The sequence below is a fragment of the Pleurodeles waltl genome, chromosome 10 (genome assembly GCF_031143425.1).
Source record: "Pleurodeles waltl isolate 20211129_DDA chromosome 10, aPleWal1.hap1.20221129, whole genome shotgun sequence".
In the NCBI taxonomy this organism is placed as follows: domain Eukaryota; kingdom Metazoa; phylum Chordata; class Amphibia; order Caudata; family Salamandridae; genus Pleurodeles; species Pleurodeles waltl.
In genome coordinates, this window is record NC_090449.1 from 715802425 (window position 1) to 715818382 (window position 15958).

The window sequence follows — 15958 nt, forward strand, 5'->3', positions numbered from 1 at the left end:
GGTTCCCTGTCCATCCAATTTCCAAAATACTGTTTGCGGAAAGAGTCATACTTCGCTGCAGCTCAGAGGGATTTCCTTTATTCTCTTTGTAGGATTATAACCTGTTTTAAGCATATATTATAAATCTCAACACAGTTCATGTTTAGGAGAGCGGCTCCCGCCCAGAAGAGTATTGGCATATTTCCAATAAGTTTTCCTGCTCAAAGATCTGAAATCTGAAGTATCACCCTGGAGATATGGAGCTAAGTGACTGCCAGTTGGCCATTGAACATATTTGCCGTTGCTAATTACTTTGACTTAGGATTCCCAGCGGGTTGCTGGCCCAAGGCATGTTGTTGTAAATCCCAATGCTTGTCAAAGGAACTTAAATGCAAATTTCAATTTTCATACAGTTGGAGTCACCTGGTAGCCCTCCAGTCCCCGAGCTGCCAATTGAAACTACGCTGGATGACCGGGAGCGAAGAATCTCTCATTCCCTGTACACCGGGATTGAAGGTCCAGACGAATCACCCACAAGGACCGCCGCGCTGACGAGGATAATGGGTGAGTCAGGGCGGCGGTGCTAATCAGATCCTGTTGTGTCTCTTTCATGGTTCATTGAAGGGTGGTTAATGAATTATGCATGCGTCAGACAAGTAATGCAAAAGTTGCAGACAGCAATTGCTAACAAGCCTTCCAAATGCAAGTACCTCGTTCAATGTTCTAGACATTAGCAATGCCCACGTCAATGCCCAGGAGAGGTTTTGTAATACCTTAGATGGTCAGAATAGTCCAAGATGCACAATTCAGGTAGTCTCAGTGGAAAATACGCCATTCTTGTTTTGAACATATATTACTTTGTTTCCAGAATTGTTGTTGCTTAGTTTTAAGAGCGTGATAAATCTTCTTCTTTTGTAATCCTACTTGAAAAAGAAATCAGTAGTAAAAAAAAAAAAAAAAAAATTCTTGCCACATTATACTCTTGAGGGACGTCTAAGCGGTTCCTTGAGATGGTTGGTTTAGAATTGCTCAGAGCTTTTTGGCTTCTAAGTGGGATTAGTAATTTTCGGCATCCTTTGTTTGTATTCTGCCCCATGCTGGCTCTGGAGTCTCCTGTGGCCTGTGAGGTTATTAGCACTTGTTCTGCAGCATTTCAGCTTTCCGTGAACATCTCCCGTTAATAAAGACTTGCCTTGCCACTGGAGTGGTTGGTGTTCCTCAGCAGCTCATCATGGGATTAGTTTGTAAAGGATTAGCACATTTAAAGCACAAGGAAGCATTGGATTAAAAAGCTGCTGACATTAAAGGCATCTTTATTCATAACAGGTTTTTTTTCCAAACTAGAGAGCCTGTGGGTGACCATTTTAGCACAGCGATTGCCTTTTCATCATCTTGCTGTGCTAAGAATTCGACAATTTTGCAGACAAATAAGCTCCTGTGATTTTCTGACATTTTTAGCAAATACACGCTTTACTTCGCAAAAGAAGTGCTGGATTTGCAAGAGCAAAATCAATGCAGTCAGAGTATTAGCCTTTGCAACAAGAAACGGGCGGGAGATACTTATGTCCCTGCTACTTCAAGGGGCACCTTGATTACATTTTGTACAATGTGTGTTAACATGAGCAATAATCATTGTTTGCATCAGTAAGAAATGATGTTGTTCGTTAGTGTATGTAAACACAAGGCTAGGAATAATGCATGGATTTAGAAAACTCCGAGCAAAATGCTATTTTGTCATATGGAGCGATCCCCAAACACTAAAAGAAGGGTACTTTTTGTCTTTTTAGTAAATATTACTCTGATGTCTCAGTATGTAGAAGTACCAGCCACCTGCTGTACTCTAACAGAAATGGACGTCTGTGTATTTGCCATCTTTAGTGTACAGCACAGAGTGCTGTATAGCAGGTGAAGCGAGTCAACCCCTCTGTTGGGAGATTTGAGCACAGATGATTAGATGTTGTGTACAGCAGTGGGTAGGGAGCATAGGGGGCCCAGTGTTAAGGGTGAGAGGAAACTCACACATATACGTGAAGCAACTACAAACCTAGCAGATGCACGCTTTAAAAAGGCATCAAGCATGTCGGGGTTTCTTTCAAAAGTCTGCTCATGGGGTTGTGCGATGTGGCTATGCTCTTTTTAGGTTCGACATATGATGATGCTCGTGTCATTCATGGAAAAGATTGTATTCTCAACATACTCTGAGCGGCTTTGGTGCAGCCCTCTTCAGTCATTGGTTTCTTTAGCTCAGGAACCTTTAGTGGGCTTGAGACGTTGTCAATCACATATTACTTTTTGTTTGTCATTGAACACAAGAATCAAACCTATTGGCTTTGCTGATCCTTATTTATTTTACATACAATAAATTCAGCTAGTGTGGCCCAAACCTGGGTGGTGCACAGAGTCCTTCTCGTCTAGATTTCGTTGGACAGTGTTGATTGCATTGGATAGAAGCCAGTTTGTTTTAGGAAATCATGTCTTGCAGTGGTTAACCTTGCAGTAGGAAGCATAACTAGTCGTCGTAACTTCTAGAAGCAAAGAGGACCCGCCATCAATTTCTGTGGCACCCTCTCTGCCACCACTGACTGCAATATGCACGTCTGCCTCATTTTGTTTTGTGTGAAAACACTCTTCACAAAAGGGCGGCTGGGTAAAAGGAACATGGAATGCAAGGCCTTGCTAAAGGGTATCTGCTCGCGTGCAGTACCACCTCTCCGACTTAGCCAGTGTGCCACCAGGAAGGTTTTGCGCATTCTTGGAGAGAGCGACTCAGTTTTACAGTTAGTGTCACGCATAGGTAATTTGTGTTTTTATAATCTTTCATCTAGCGATAATTGAAATCCCATAATCTGTTACAGCTTTTACACGGTCTAGTAAGAAAATCAAAATTGCCCATATAATTCTTAGCAAAAGCAGCTCAGTTGGTATCATCCTGCGCCTGTAAACACTCTAGTAGTAAATGCCACTCTGAGCACTTTCCTTTCAGTATTTTGCTGAAAGGCGCGCTGCTATCAGCGCGTGCATCATTTTCCCCAACAATGGAGCTGAATTAGGGAAAATAATTATCTGTTCTCCAGAAGGAGCCCATTTATTTCTGCCTGACAGCCTCGAGTGATGCGCAACAGCGCACGTTTTTCTAGTACTCATTGTGTTTTTTGATTGATATGTTTGCTGTGATATGGCGAGGCGGACATGGCCCAGAAAGAGAGTGCATTCCCCGCTTCCTTGTATTGCTGTCTCCCATCTGTACACACCACCCACCTTTAAGTAATGTAATTGCTGTGCACCCTCCCCACCAAAAATGTTTTAATCTCATAAATATGTCTTATCCAGAACACAGACGGTGTTAATGCATGTTCAAATTACAAAATGCTGATATAACTCTGCAACAGAATGTGCCGCTTTATGCAGCATAATGTGAATGTTTTTGCTGCATAATTTAATCAACTCGACTGTATCATTCGTTGCTTCATTTCCACACACTTCCAGTGGCACTGCATATAGCTCACCTGCTTGCTTGGTTTTCCTTGGAGTCTTTGCCTTCTTTTCAAGAATATTTCTTCTCTTTTCGAGAGAATTTTACTTATAGAAAGTTATCCTTCTGATCCATGTTGATGGTGCATCAGAGGTGCTTACTGCTTAACTGGTAGGGGCTGGTGTGGTCCCAGCCCTAGCAGCTGATGCACCACAGCTCTGCCGGTCAGGTCATCTGCTGATCACTTTACAATGAATGGTGCTGACAGCATCTCTCTTTAAAGAACGACTGAAAGGGCTGTGAATGCAAGATGAGCCGCAAGCTGGGAGGAAATAGGGTTTGATATCACCATATGTGTTACCAAGAATGTATTTTGTGTAGGTATATGTGTAAAATTAATGCGCCTTCCTGGCACATCATGAGAATGGTTAGTTTGAAGATATCCCATATAGCCGGGTATCGCCGAGGCCTCTTACCACCAAACACCACTCATCCCCCTGTGCAAGCTTTAATTAAACCTTAGATGCACTTCGCTTTGGGATTAGGGGTCGTAAACCCCTGGTCGTATTTTTATTGACAGAATATTGTTAATCATAATCAAAATTATATGCAGTAACCACAATCATATTCACAAAGTATTTACAGAGTTTTCAAGGGATGCCTAGCCTTAACAGAGTACGCTAATACATTCACGTTCCTGTCACTGACTAAAACAGTTAGTTCCTGCGTACCCAATGTTGGTGGCTGTGAATGAGATCATGACTGTTTTCCTATTACCCCAAACCCCGCCCCTCCTTACGCTACGAATCCCAGGGTTAGGATCTCCATCAAGGTATTCTCATTCCTTCCAAACTGGATTGTTGTAGAGGGGTCCCGCCTGTCCGCTAGGATACCTACCTTGGGTGCCCCTGCCACCCTGAGACTCCACCTCTCCGGGCCAGTGCTCGCTTGAGACCTTCTGCGCATGGGGCCAGATGCCAGCGACCGCTCGTATCCCCCGCTCCCTGTATGTCGTCCACACTTCCCAACCAGCACCCCTTGGAGGTTCCAATTAGCTTGTCACCCAATTTTGTAATAAAAAAGGTACCCGTTTACATTCCCAGTCATGATCTCACCCCGCCACATGCCCACATCGTTGCCCAACGATGTGGCCTCCCCCCTAAAGAAGAGGTCACGTATGCTGAGATAGCCAGGTGAATATATTCTCTAAAAACATTTCATAGTCGACTTGCGAAAGATGGACTCCGTCCTGCAGAAAAAATCTGTCTCCATTAATGCAGCCATGCAAGATCACAGCCAACCTTGGAGTCCAAAACAACTTGGCCAATTTGCTATTGATTCTTTTCACTGAGTCATTGAGGGCTTTCAATGAGAGCCCACCCCCCCAAAGAGTACAAAGAATCATGTTTGACCAAGCAAGGACAGCCTGAGGGAATCTTTTGGCCAACCATGCAATTTCGGATATTACCATCTCAAACAGCCGCCGGCGCCCTAGAGAAACCAGATCATTACCCCCAAGGTGCAGCTCAATGATGTCCGGTGATTAGTAGCCTAACGGGGGCATTGAATCCAGGAATGTCCTTAATTGAGTGAGACACAGCCTGCCTCTGCAAAATAAAGAGATACGGGAACCAGCCTCCGATGCACGTGACACAGTCACTCTTTGTAAATAGTTCACCTGCAAGGCGGACATGGGAATGTCCGATTATCCACACCTTGATGATACCAGCAACTCCTGCATGCACCGGAGTCTTCGGGACCGTCAAACACTTGTTGTGTGCGTCTACAAAAAGTACAAAGAAAGCGAGGCGTCAAGGACACAAACTCATAACATATGCAGTCTCACATATCGCTTGTGGCAATCCGACGACCACCTTCCAATTCTCTTAGCTGCTGCTCCAGGGAATCCCATTGCCACAGCCGCTGTGGCTGCCCCTATCCTAAAGGAGTGAGTGCCAAAATCTGAGTTATCCAAACCCGCTGCTAGAAGGGAGTGCTTGAGCACCTGTGAGAATTGGTACCTAGTAAGTGGCGTGCCATCCGCATGCACCAAAACCGCACTGGTCTCCCCTGGAGCGCGTTGCGCTAGGAAGACCTCTAAGTTCCGTATAGGGCACCACGCGCTACCCGGGGCTCTATGCAATAGGATATGGTCCCCCTTTCCATCTTGATCCGCCTTAAAGCAGGGAACGTTGATCACCAGACACCCAGCCCCCTCTGGCCAATGAATATCCGCCAACTTAAATAAGGTGACCTCCCAAGAAGAAGTACAAACACGAACCAAAGCGACTAGCAAGGCCCCCAACTTTGCCACATCTATGGGCCGCCTAGAGCCCGGCTTAGAGCCCTGAATGTGCTGCCATCCCTTAAGGGCCCTTCTCACCAAAAATGATTTTGTACCGTCGGGCACACCCCACAGTTGCGCAAAGAAAGAAATAGCAGCGGAGTGACGCCTGCCACGTGCAATTGACTTCCCCTCAGCCCTAAAAATTTCTAAAAATGCCAAGATTGAGGGCGGATCAAAACACATTGAGGATACCGACACCCTCCTTGAAATTAACATATGCTACAAATGCTCCCTCGTAAGCCTTCTGCATTCTGGGTGCTAAGCTGGCTGCCACGAGGTCCGGTATTCCTTGGCACCAATTTGCTACAGATGTTCTGGAAAGGGCATTGGGAACTCCTCCGCTCCAGGGAGGTGTGACCTGAAAACCTGCATCTTAAAATGGGAGAGTGCGTCAGCAGCGTTATTCAACGCACCAGGTACGTGTTTAGCTCTGAAGGTCACATTCAATCTTAAACACAGTAATACTATCTCTTTCAGCAGCCTTAGGATCATCTTGCACCTAGCTGCTTTCTGGTTAATGGACTCAACCACTGACATATTATCTGACCAGAAAATCACAGACTGATTCCGAAATCCCTCTGGCCAAATAGACAAAGCCTCTAGAATTGGGAATAGTTCCCAGAAACTAATAGTAGCAACCAGGCCCTCCTGGACCCAGTGTAAGGTCCATCGCTGAGCGCACCATGCTGTACCAAATATAGCCCCAAGCCTTCGCTGCCAGCTGCATCTGTAAAAAGGGCCAAATCCTCATTGGACCAGTGCGAACTGGACCACACCACTGTCCCATTAAAGTCACGTAGAGTGGTTTCCCAAATCCTCCTATCTTGTTTGACTTCGTTGGAAAGCCTGGTGTGATGATGCTGGACTTTCAACCCTGACATGGCCTGAGCAATTGGCCGAGAAAAGGGGCACCCCATGGGTATGATTCGCAGCGCAAAGTTGAGCTGCTCGACCAAGCACTGCAACTGATGAAGTGTCACCTTCTGTGCCCTCAAGCAAGCCCTTCTCCCCAGGCAATCTAGACACACCTGCTATTGAATCCAACTCTATCCCTAGGAATTCAATCGTGGAACAGGGGCTCACTGTCTTTCCCTTCCGCAAGTGGAACCCGAACCTCCCCCATGAGTTTTTTTTAAAAGGCATCCAGCGCACCAGCACATTGATTAGATCCAGCGGGAGCCAGGAAAAGGAAATCATCCAAGTAGTGTAAAACCCACCTATGCTGCGCCCTGTCCCTAAAAACCCACTCCAAAAAGGTACTAAACTTCTCAAAATATGAACATGGGACAGAGCAGCCCATAGACATACACCTATCAAAGTAATACTTTCCTTCCCACTGGAAGCCCAACAGACTGAAGTCCTTGGGATGCACCAGCAACAACCGAAATGCAGATTCTATGTCAGATTTCGCCTTCAAAGCCCCAGGCCCCAGCTCCTGTAGCATTTGAACTGCCTGATCCACAATGCCCCATCAATGGCCTCATTCACCGACTGCTCCTTTGGAGCAGACAAATTGTGAATCAGTCTGAACTCCCCTTGGTCTATCTTGGGGACTACCCCTAAAGTAGAACGAACAAAGCCCTGCATAGGAATTTCATCAAAAGGCCCCACCACCCGCCCCAAATCCAGTTCCTTCTTGATTTACTTACTTGCCACCCCAGGGTTGGAGCGCAGAGACAGCTGACTCTTACAATGGGGCGATCCAACATAGTCCTGAGCCGGTATTTGGAAACCGTCCTTAAAGCCCAAATAAAACACCTGCGCAGCTGCTCGGTTGGGGTAAACGTTAAGCCAAGGGACCATAGCCAATAGAATAACGGAGGACGAATCCTTAGCACAAAAGGATACTGTGTGACCCATGCACCCCAAATTGTCAGTCTTGTTTCTTGGCACCTTTATCTCGTGATTTTTTAAAACACTTGAATTCTGGGTGGGAGGCCTGGCCACAAAAGGAACAGTAGTGTTTAAAGCGGCATGTCCTGGGGGACCGCGAGCAAGTGCGCTGGTTGAAATCCCAGCAGGACCCTCTCTTGCCCCCAGTCCCCCCTGAGGCTCCTGAGCCCGTCCCTGTAGGCCCACGAAAGGGCTGTTGACCTGGCCCTTCAGTGCGATTGGTATAATGCAACCAAGTGATTATGTGTATCTGATCCCATGCAATCAAAGGCCTATATGACTTGATTCTCCTGAATTCCTTATCGTATTCCTTCCATGCCCTGCCTCCATATTCATTGTGCGCCCCCCACAATCCTGTTCTGATAGCAAGCTAACTGCGCACCTAAGTCACTGAAACGTTCTGCTAGAATGACCTGATAAATGGAGAACGCTCTAACCCAGTTGGACAAAGACTCCTTCAGCCTCCTCCTTTGGGGCCAATGCCCACACACTCTTGAATGCGCGCACTCTTTGCAACGCCTCACCTCCTCCTGCTCAGCTTTGTTGACCAGTAAATCAAAGATATCGATGTAAGCCCCCTTCAAAATCTTCTCCCTCACCTCAACTGGTACATGTAGCCCTAACTGTTTATGCTCTGAGCAAATATCCCCCAAGTCCGTAAAGGGTGAAGCATGACCAGTACCTGCCCTTGCGGTTCCCCGGCCACTGAAGACATTGCTGTAGAGGTCACCACTGCTGGGGAATTAACTGCTTGGTTTGTGGGTGCGTCTGACGCATAAGTAACCGGTTGTTCCATGGATGCTGCAGCAGGAGTCAACAGGTTGAGTCAATGGTTGAGGACAACGTCACCCTCATTAGTCCCTGACAATGGGCCCCCCACTAAATTGGTGGACAGCAACCCCACCTCAAACAGCCATGGCAACCCCGATGCCAAGAGCCCCACGAGATCCTGCTGACTGGTCTGACCCTCACTAGACGCCCCAGTGTCCTTACCCGCAACTGTGTTTTGTGGTCAGACTGCAACGGCCGCAGTTTGCGCTGTCGTCTGACTCACGCCCCCACTCCCGGGTTGCCCCGCACCTACCACCGGGGATGCACTAACCTCAGGCTGCATTGAAGCTAGATTGACGCCATCCCCAACCTGCGCAGGGATGGCCTCCGCCCACCTCACCGCAGCGCCCTTACCCTTCCTCTGCCTGCGCACCCTCTTCAGAGCTGGGGGAAACGCCTCACTAGATGGTATTCCCGCCAGCCTGGGCCCATCCTCGCTAAAGCCAGCCCCCTCCCCCGAAGAAGATGTCTGCGGCTTCAAGGATGCTATGGCCTGATCCATAGCGTCCATCCTAAGCATCAGGGCCTCAAGGAACTCTTCCGTTTGCAACAGTTTCTCAGCCATGGCCAAAAAACACACGCAGTAACCCTCCCACGGAAAACTACATCGGGCAAAACAATAAATAGGCCCCTACAAGGAAACACCCAAAAACAGGAAATCACTTTCTGACCCCTATGGGACTCCCCTTGGCAAAAATCACCTAATGTAAGGGGGCCCCTTACCATCAACCACAAATTAAACCCCCTACAGGTATCAAAGGGCCCCCCTACACTCCACCACACTTTTAGGGACCCCGCCCTATCTATCAAGAAGAAACAGGGCCACTAGCGCTCCCCACACAAAATTGACCAGGTGGCCGCTCGCCCAGTAGCCCAGGAATCCCTCAGGAGCCGCCCCTGAAATTGACTTGTGTCAGGTGAGCTTAGCTCAAACCCGTACGGCCCCCCGTGAGGCTTGCTGGGCCACTCGCGTCGTTCTCTTCTTTCTCCTGTGATTCTAAAAGTAAACTTGCAAAATAAGGAAGATGAAAAAGAGAAGAAAAACAAAGCAATTGCAGCACACTGGGGCCCCCTGGTCCGGTCGGCGAGCGGGAGAAAGACGCGCTTGCCGACCACGGCCACCTTATTAAGGCCGGCTCCGTGACGTCTCTGTTGTGCACGACCCCGAAAGCATAAACAGTGCTTCCAGGGCCTCTGACCCCTTTTCAGCCCAGTGGCTGTAATTTTGCTGCGGGCAGGGGCCGGGGAGACTGCCGCTCCCTGACCCCCACCCCCACGTTCCTCTGCCCAGCGCCTCCACCATAAGCGGGCCCCCCTGATTGGGGTGGCCTCCGTGGATTGCTTTTGTTCTCGCTAGAGGCACCTTTTGAATAAACTCTGATTCAGGAAGTCAACACAAAAAAGATATATGTTTATACTTCCTCTCCTTTTATCTAACATTTATTCAGTGTGAGCTTTTCCTTGAGTAAATATGACATACCAGTTAAGTCTCTAAATACTTTTATTGCTTTGTACAATTTTGTCTTTAGGAACCTTCCCTGGTCTAAAAGAAACATATTTTAGTCTCTCAGTTTTGTTCAAAGTATGAAGTTGTAAGTCACACCTTGGGTGAGGTGGGAATAGTGACAACCACTGGTTCCCCGTCACCTTCAAAGCAATAAGGCTTAGTCAGCAGCATATCCTCCCAGTCCATTGGCTTTTTGCCTACTTCCAGGATGTGTCTGGTTTAATAGAGGACTTCTCCCACACTGCCCCTTTTAGAATCCTCTCGTAATGGTGGTAGGTACTCCTTTAGTTCCTTCTCCTTAAAGGTAAACCCCATCACTCCATAGTGCCTCCCTTGCTGGAGAGGAATGAGAGATGATAGCATCTCATAGTGGGTCAAACCAATGCACTAGGAATTCTAGTGCGCTGCCCTTGAGGGCAATGCAAGTTTCACCATAAAGGGAACACTGACCTACGGGGTTGTTCAAGGTTTTCTGCTTCCACCTTAAGACGCTGTCTGCATCCCTGGAATATTCTCTCCTTCCCCGTAGGTGTATATCCTTATAATAGGCAGACTAGGTAAAGGTTTATGTTACTGGTCGACTCATTAACCGTCCAAACAAACATAGCCCCATCGGTTGCCCTCTCTGTGTCTCCTTCCCCAAATAGTGTGGGAGTTCATGTTTGACAACAGTATGAGAAAAGACCAAGGTGCATAAAATCCCTCCCTCTCTACCTCCTGCAACCCACACAAAGTGTCACACCCAGACTTGTGCTATCTGGTTTAGTGCTTGTGTGCTGCATGTATGCTGTACATTCTTACTATTTTTACCCTATAGAATTTCCATTCAAAGGGTCTTTAATATCTGACATACACAGTATAGGAGCATAGGGTGATTAAAAGTCAAATTGGATGATGGTGTGCGCTAGTAGGATTTTTTTATTCGTGGTGCTCCATATCTACTGCCAGATTATTACACAAAGTGAATATTTACTCACTCTTTAGTAGGTGTGGGTCAATGTTACAGCACCCTTATGCAACTGTCAAACCACCGCCTCTTCACCAAAAAAAAAAACCTTCAACTACTTCTCCCTGTACATGTGAGAAGAGATTGGTATGGTGCATGAGTGGTACAATTCCACACCATATCTGATTTTCCTTACGTTTCTCATCGTTGAGTAGTGGTTTATCACGAGGATGAGGTATTTTCAGTTTTCTTATCCTGCATAATTTACTGCTCAGTGCCTTGCAGGGTATTAACATCATCCTCCTTTTAGTTGATGGGACAGAAGAAGAAGCTCAATTTAGACCCTGCTCAAAAATAAAAAGTAAAGAAAGTTTTACAGAATAACTTGGGAGTTTTAATTGTGTGTCTATAAGTTATGAATTGCAGCCTGATGTAGCTTTGTCATGAGGATAGCATTAAAAAAACAAACACATTCTCTCCAAGTTTATGTTGTTTCAATAAAGTCTGCCTAGTTAAGCCCTGAAAAGTATATGGACTGCTGGTAACTGCACCACTTTCAGAAGCAGGATGCCAAGAAAAGACCAAAGACCTACCTTAAAGGGAAGCTACATCCTTGCTAGATGAATTCTGCTATTCCTCCTAGAGTCAAGTGGAAAGATTGGAGAAAATCTTCAGAGATCCCTTCAGAGGCTTCTACTTGACCATCTTCCATTCCAGCAGAGACTAGAGAAAGTCAGTTGAACAAGACACGCTGTCCTCTATCGAAGGGTAAAGAAAGAACGTTACTGGGAAGGAGATCACTTCTCAAATGAAACAGAAAAGCAGTGAAAAGACCAGTACGTAAATATTTTGAGCAAACGAGACACTGCCAGAAGCATAAAGCTGAAAATAGAAATTAAGTTAGATCTGGTGAAGATCAGAGGACTGTCTAACCAGTAGGATTCAATGCCCAGCATCTACACATCTGCCATTCGGAAGAGATGAATTCTAAGGGAATGCCCGATCTGGGGTAGGATTACTATTCCAACACTGTGAAAATGTACATCTCCTCACTGATTGAAGCAATTTACTGCTAAAGAAAGCTCTGTCAACTGAATTATTTAGATATCCCAGCTACTATTGGACCAAAGTGGTGAAAATGAAGAAGGGCAGTACACCATTTCAGCCACTATTGAACTGAGAGGAAACTGAATATTGTACAGAAACCTCAAATTAGTAAGAACCCCATCTTTAAACAAGTTATGCTACAAAAAAGAAGAGTTCTTCATGGAAAGATGGTTCATTGAGTTAGAAGCTTGTTCATCTGTGTGACCTGCACGTCACAAATTCAGGTCCCAGCATGGCAATCTCGGCCTTTACCCTTCCAAGGTTTATACATTGAGTCACTCTAAAATGGTCAGTAGTAACTCTTGTTATTTACAATGGTAAACCAATGTAATTAGCTGCTGTATAATACAGTTTATCATTTTCATTCATTGTAGTGAGAGGCTAGGAACTGTGCTTTTTCAGTCAAACCAGGCAACACAAAACCTTACAAAAAATTGGCAACTGATACTGATCCCACTTCCTTCTATCCTAGGCATTTATAAAAAATATTCATCTGCCCATTCACAACCAAGAAATATTAGTTTTTGTTCTTATTTCCATTTCTCACCAACTTTTCTGCCTTATGATCAATCTCAGTGTGTATCATTTGTGTTTGTTCAATATTGGAGCCTTAGTAAAGGAACTAAGCCCTTTCTTAGTTCCGTGTTTACAAATGCATAATTTTATTTTATGGTTTTACAGTTGGGAAACACCATTAAGTTTTCTAATAATAACTTTACTCAATATTTTGTAAATATTTAGTGTGTTTCTTTTATCGTGGTTCCATTAAGACATATTTAACCCTTTTGCTGCTAGCTCCACCACCCTACCTTCTGTGCTAAGCCTCCTTTTTTTGCTATTTGAAGTAGTTTATGCTTAGGCCTCCGTAACTATTTGTCCACATAAGCTATCCACTCCAAAGGTGTGCCCTTTTTTTCCCCAATACCCTGCGGACTCTAAATTTACCCTGGGTTTGTGGATTCCCCTGGAAGGGCTGAGAAATTAGCAAAAATATAACTATGTTTTAGGGGGGGTGCTGCAGAAGTAAGTGTCTGTTTTTTCCCCTGCAAATGGCATCTACAAAAGATCTGCAGTGCTAAAATCACCATCTTCCCAGCTTTCTGGAACGGCAGACTTAATGCAGAAAAAAATCATTTTTCCACAAAGGGTAATTTGTGTAGATCCTCAAATGTTTTTCCAAAGTGTTGAAATAAAAAAATATTGAAAACTAGTAGGAAAAAAACGGGCATTTGTGTCAAAGTTTTCATTTGTAACTTGTCAATTTAAAAGAGCTACGTACCATTATGTCTGCTAGACCCTTCTGGTTGTAGGGATATATAGGGGTTGTGGGTTTTCCTTTACCTCCAGGTGCTCTCAGCCAATAATTGAACTGCATCTTGCAATGGCTTTTGCAATGTGTACCAAGTATACAGCAAGTCATTTGGTAAAATATAAAAAGTGAAAAACAGGGATCAATGAAACCTATGTGCTTCTGAAGTGGGCACAAGATATGAAATTTAGAAGCAGGGGTTATTTGCACATCTTTGAATTTGTGGGTACCTATACTGGCATGTGAATTGGAGGCTATTTCTCAAAATGACTTCTTTCTTACACATTCTTCCATTTGGAAGATGCAAATGCAGAGAATCACAATTGGTAATAACACTAGTTCTACTGTTCTTTAGTCTGCTGCTAAAAGTGTTACCACACTTGTGTGGGTAGGCCTAGTGACCACGACAGGAAACAGCCCAAAATGCTGCATGGACACATCACATTTTTCCACTGAAAACTTACTTGTCTTTTGGAATGTGCCCAGCTGTGGATTTTGGGCTCAGCTGGCACCTAGGGGAATCCGAGATGGAGTGACTTGGCGTGGCTCTCACCAGGTTATGTTAACCAAAATAACTTGCAAACCTCAAACTTTGACCGAAAAACAAATTTTCCTCAATTTTCTGTGATGGAAAGTTATGGAATCTGCAGGGAGCCACAAACTTACTTCCACCCAGCATTCCGCTATGTCTTCTGATGAAAATGGTACCTCACTTGTGAGGGCAGGCTAGTGCCAGCACAAGAAACAGCCCAGAATGCAACATGGATGCTTAAAATGTTTCCACGCAAATCTGACCCATTTTTGGCAAAGTGGGTAACTGTGGTTTTTGGGCCCTAGCTCATCTGGCACAGAGGGAAACGTAGCAAACCTGTACATTTTTTTAAAAACTAGACACATAGGGGAATCAAGGATACGGTCACTTGCATGGCTCTCACCAGGTTGGTTCACACAAAATCCTTGGCAAATCTCAAATGTTGACTAAAAACACATTTTCCTCAATTCTCTGTGATGGAAACTTCGGGATTCCGCAGGAACCAACAAACCTCCTACCACCCAGCATTGCCCACTTCTGCCGATAAAAAGGCTGTGCCACTTCTGTGGCTTTGTTTCGTGCCAGAGACAGGAATGGATGAAGCCATGGGCAATGGGGACCCTTGCTTGATGGCTTCTGTTGAGGATTAGGGATGTAAAAGTTTCAAATTCATTCTTCATACTGTGAAGATCCCTGTCCCAAAGCTCTAGAATTAATTCCTCAATTATTGAAGCATTTGCTCTAATGCTAGAGTCAAAGGATAATTTGCACTTTTCTGACACCAAAGCCACCTCAGGATCACACAAATCTCTGAAGAACATTTACATGGGTTATAGTATGGTCATCTTCTCTCTTAACCTCCATTTGCTTCTCAAAGGCCAGAGATAGGTGGGAAAGTTAGCCACACCTTAGATATTTTGTTTATATCTGCAAACTGCTCCACTTGAGCAGGAAGGTACTTGTTAAAAAAAAAACCTGACCTTTAAGGGTAACAGATTAGGAATAAATCTTTATGGCTTTGGTTCCAAAACCATTCCAATACTTCTTTCTGGGCCATTCATTCAAAAGCATGTATTTTCAAGTACATTCTCATGCAAATGCTGGCATGACTTACTGGTTATAGAGTCTTCAGATGAATACAGTACAGAACCTCTTTCTGCCAGTACTCAGAATTTACAGTACTAGTGTTGGGTGTGTTGGAAGAAAAGAATGTGGTCCTACACCTTCCTTGAAGTAGAACATAAATATCCATGCAATGAAGGCATGCAGTTCCTGCTCAAATGGATCAAGCCCTTAATGTGATTGAATTCAAATGTAATATGTATCCAAATGAATGTCTAAGGGCATTCACACTATACACTGTAATGTACTTCTCTTTAACAGTTGAATTTGCATAATTGGATTCCATTAATGTGAACCTGTAATTAAAAAAATTCAGTTTTGCAGAAGTTATGTTTCTGAAAAATAATTTGTAAGACAGTACACTGCATAACTGAAATTAACACGGGTAAAGATAATGTTTTATTTTATAGCTTTCTGCACCATTTTCTCCACAATACTTAGTGGTTGCACACTGGAGCAGCACCATAAAATAAAACCCCTCTGGGAAGATCCTAGGGTGAGAGCATGCAGTCTATTCTGTGCCATGACATTGTCATATCATTTTTATATGCTGTTGTGTTGTGTATACAGTATTCCATTGTCTATAATCGTCCATTATTATCCAAGTTTGTTTTCTATCTTTTGAATAATTCACAGAGAGAACAGAGTAATTGATAACATAATTGGGTGAAGGGCTAACATTGAAGGGCTGATCATCAGTGTCTTACACTTTAAAGAACTACATACTGGCCAAGAGGATACATGGGAGGAATTTGATTTAAAGAGCACCACACTATTGATGGAGCATCTTCATCCAGTCTTCAATTTAGAATTTTATTTCTTCAAAATTAATGTTTGACAAACGTTCTAATTGATGCAAATGTCTAATCATAAAGTGTAACTTTTGTGCTATACAACTTAGGGTCAAAGTTAC

At 44.6% G+C, this 15958-nt stretch overlaps 1 protein-coding gene across 10 annotated transcripts in view; it reads left to right on the forward strand.

Moving 5' to 3' along the window:
- Nucleotides 1-15958, forward strand: part of PARD3 (par-3 family cell polarity regulator) — a 1239520-nt gene that overhangs the window by 744155 nt on the left and 479407 nt on the right. For all 10 annotated transcript variants that reach the window (XM_069211229.1, XM_069211227.1, XM_069211231.1 and 7 more), the window contains exon 15: nt 393-543. In XM_069211229.1, coding sequence (XP_069067330.1) covers nt 393-543 — 151 coding nt within the window. The remainder of the gene's footprint in view (nt 1-392; nt 544-15958) is intronic.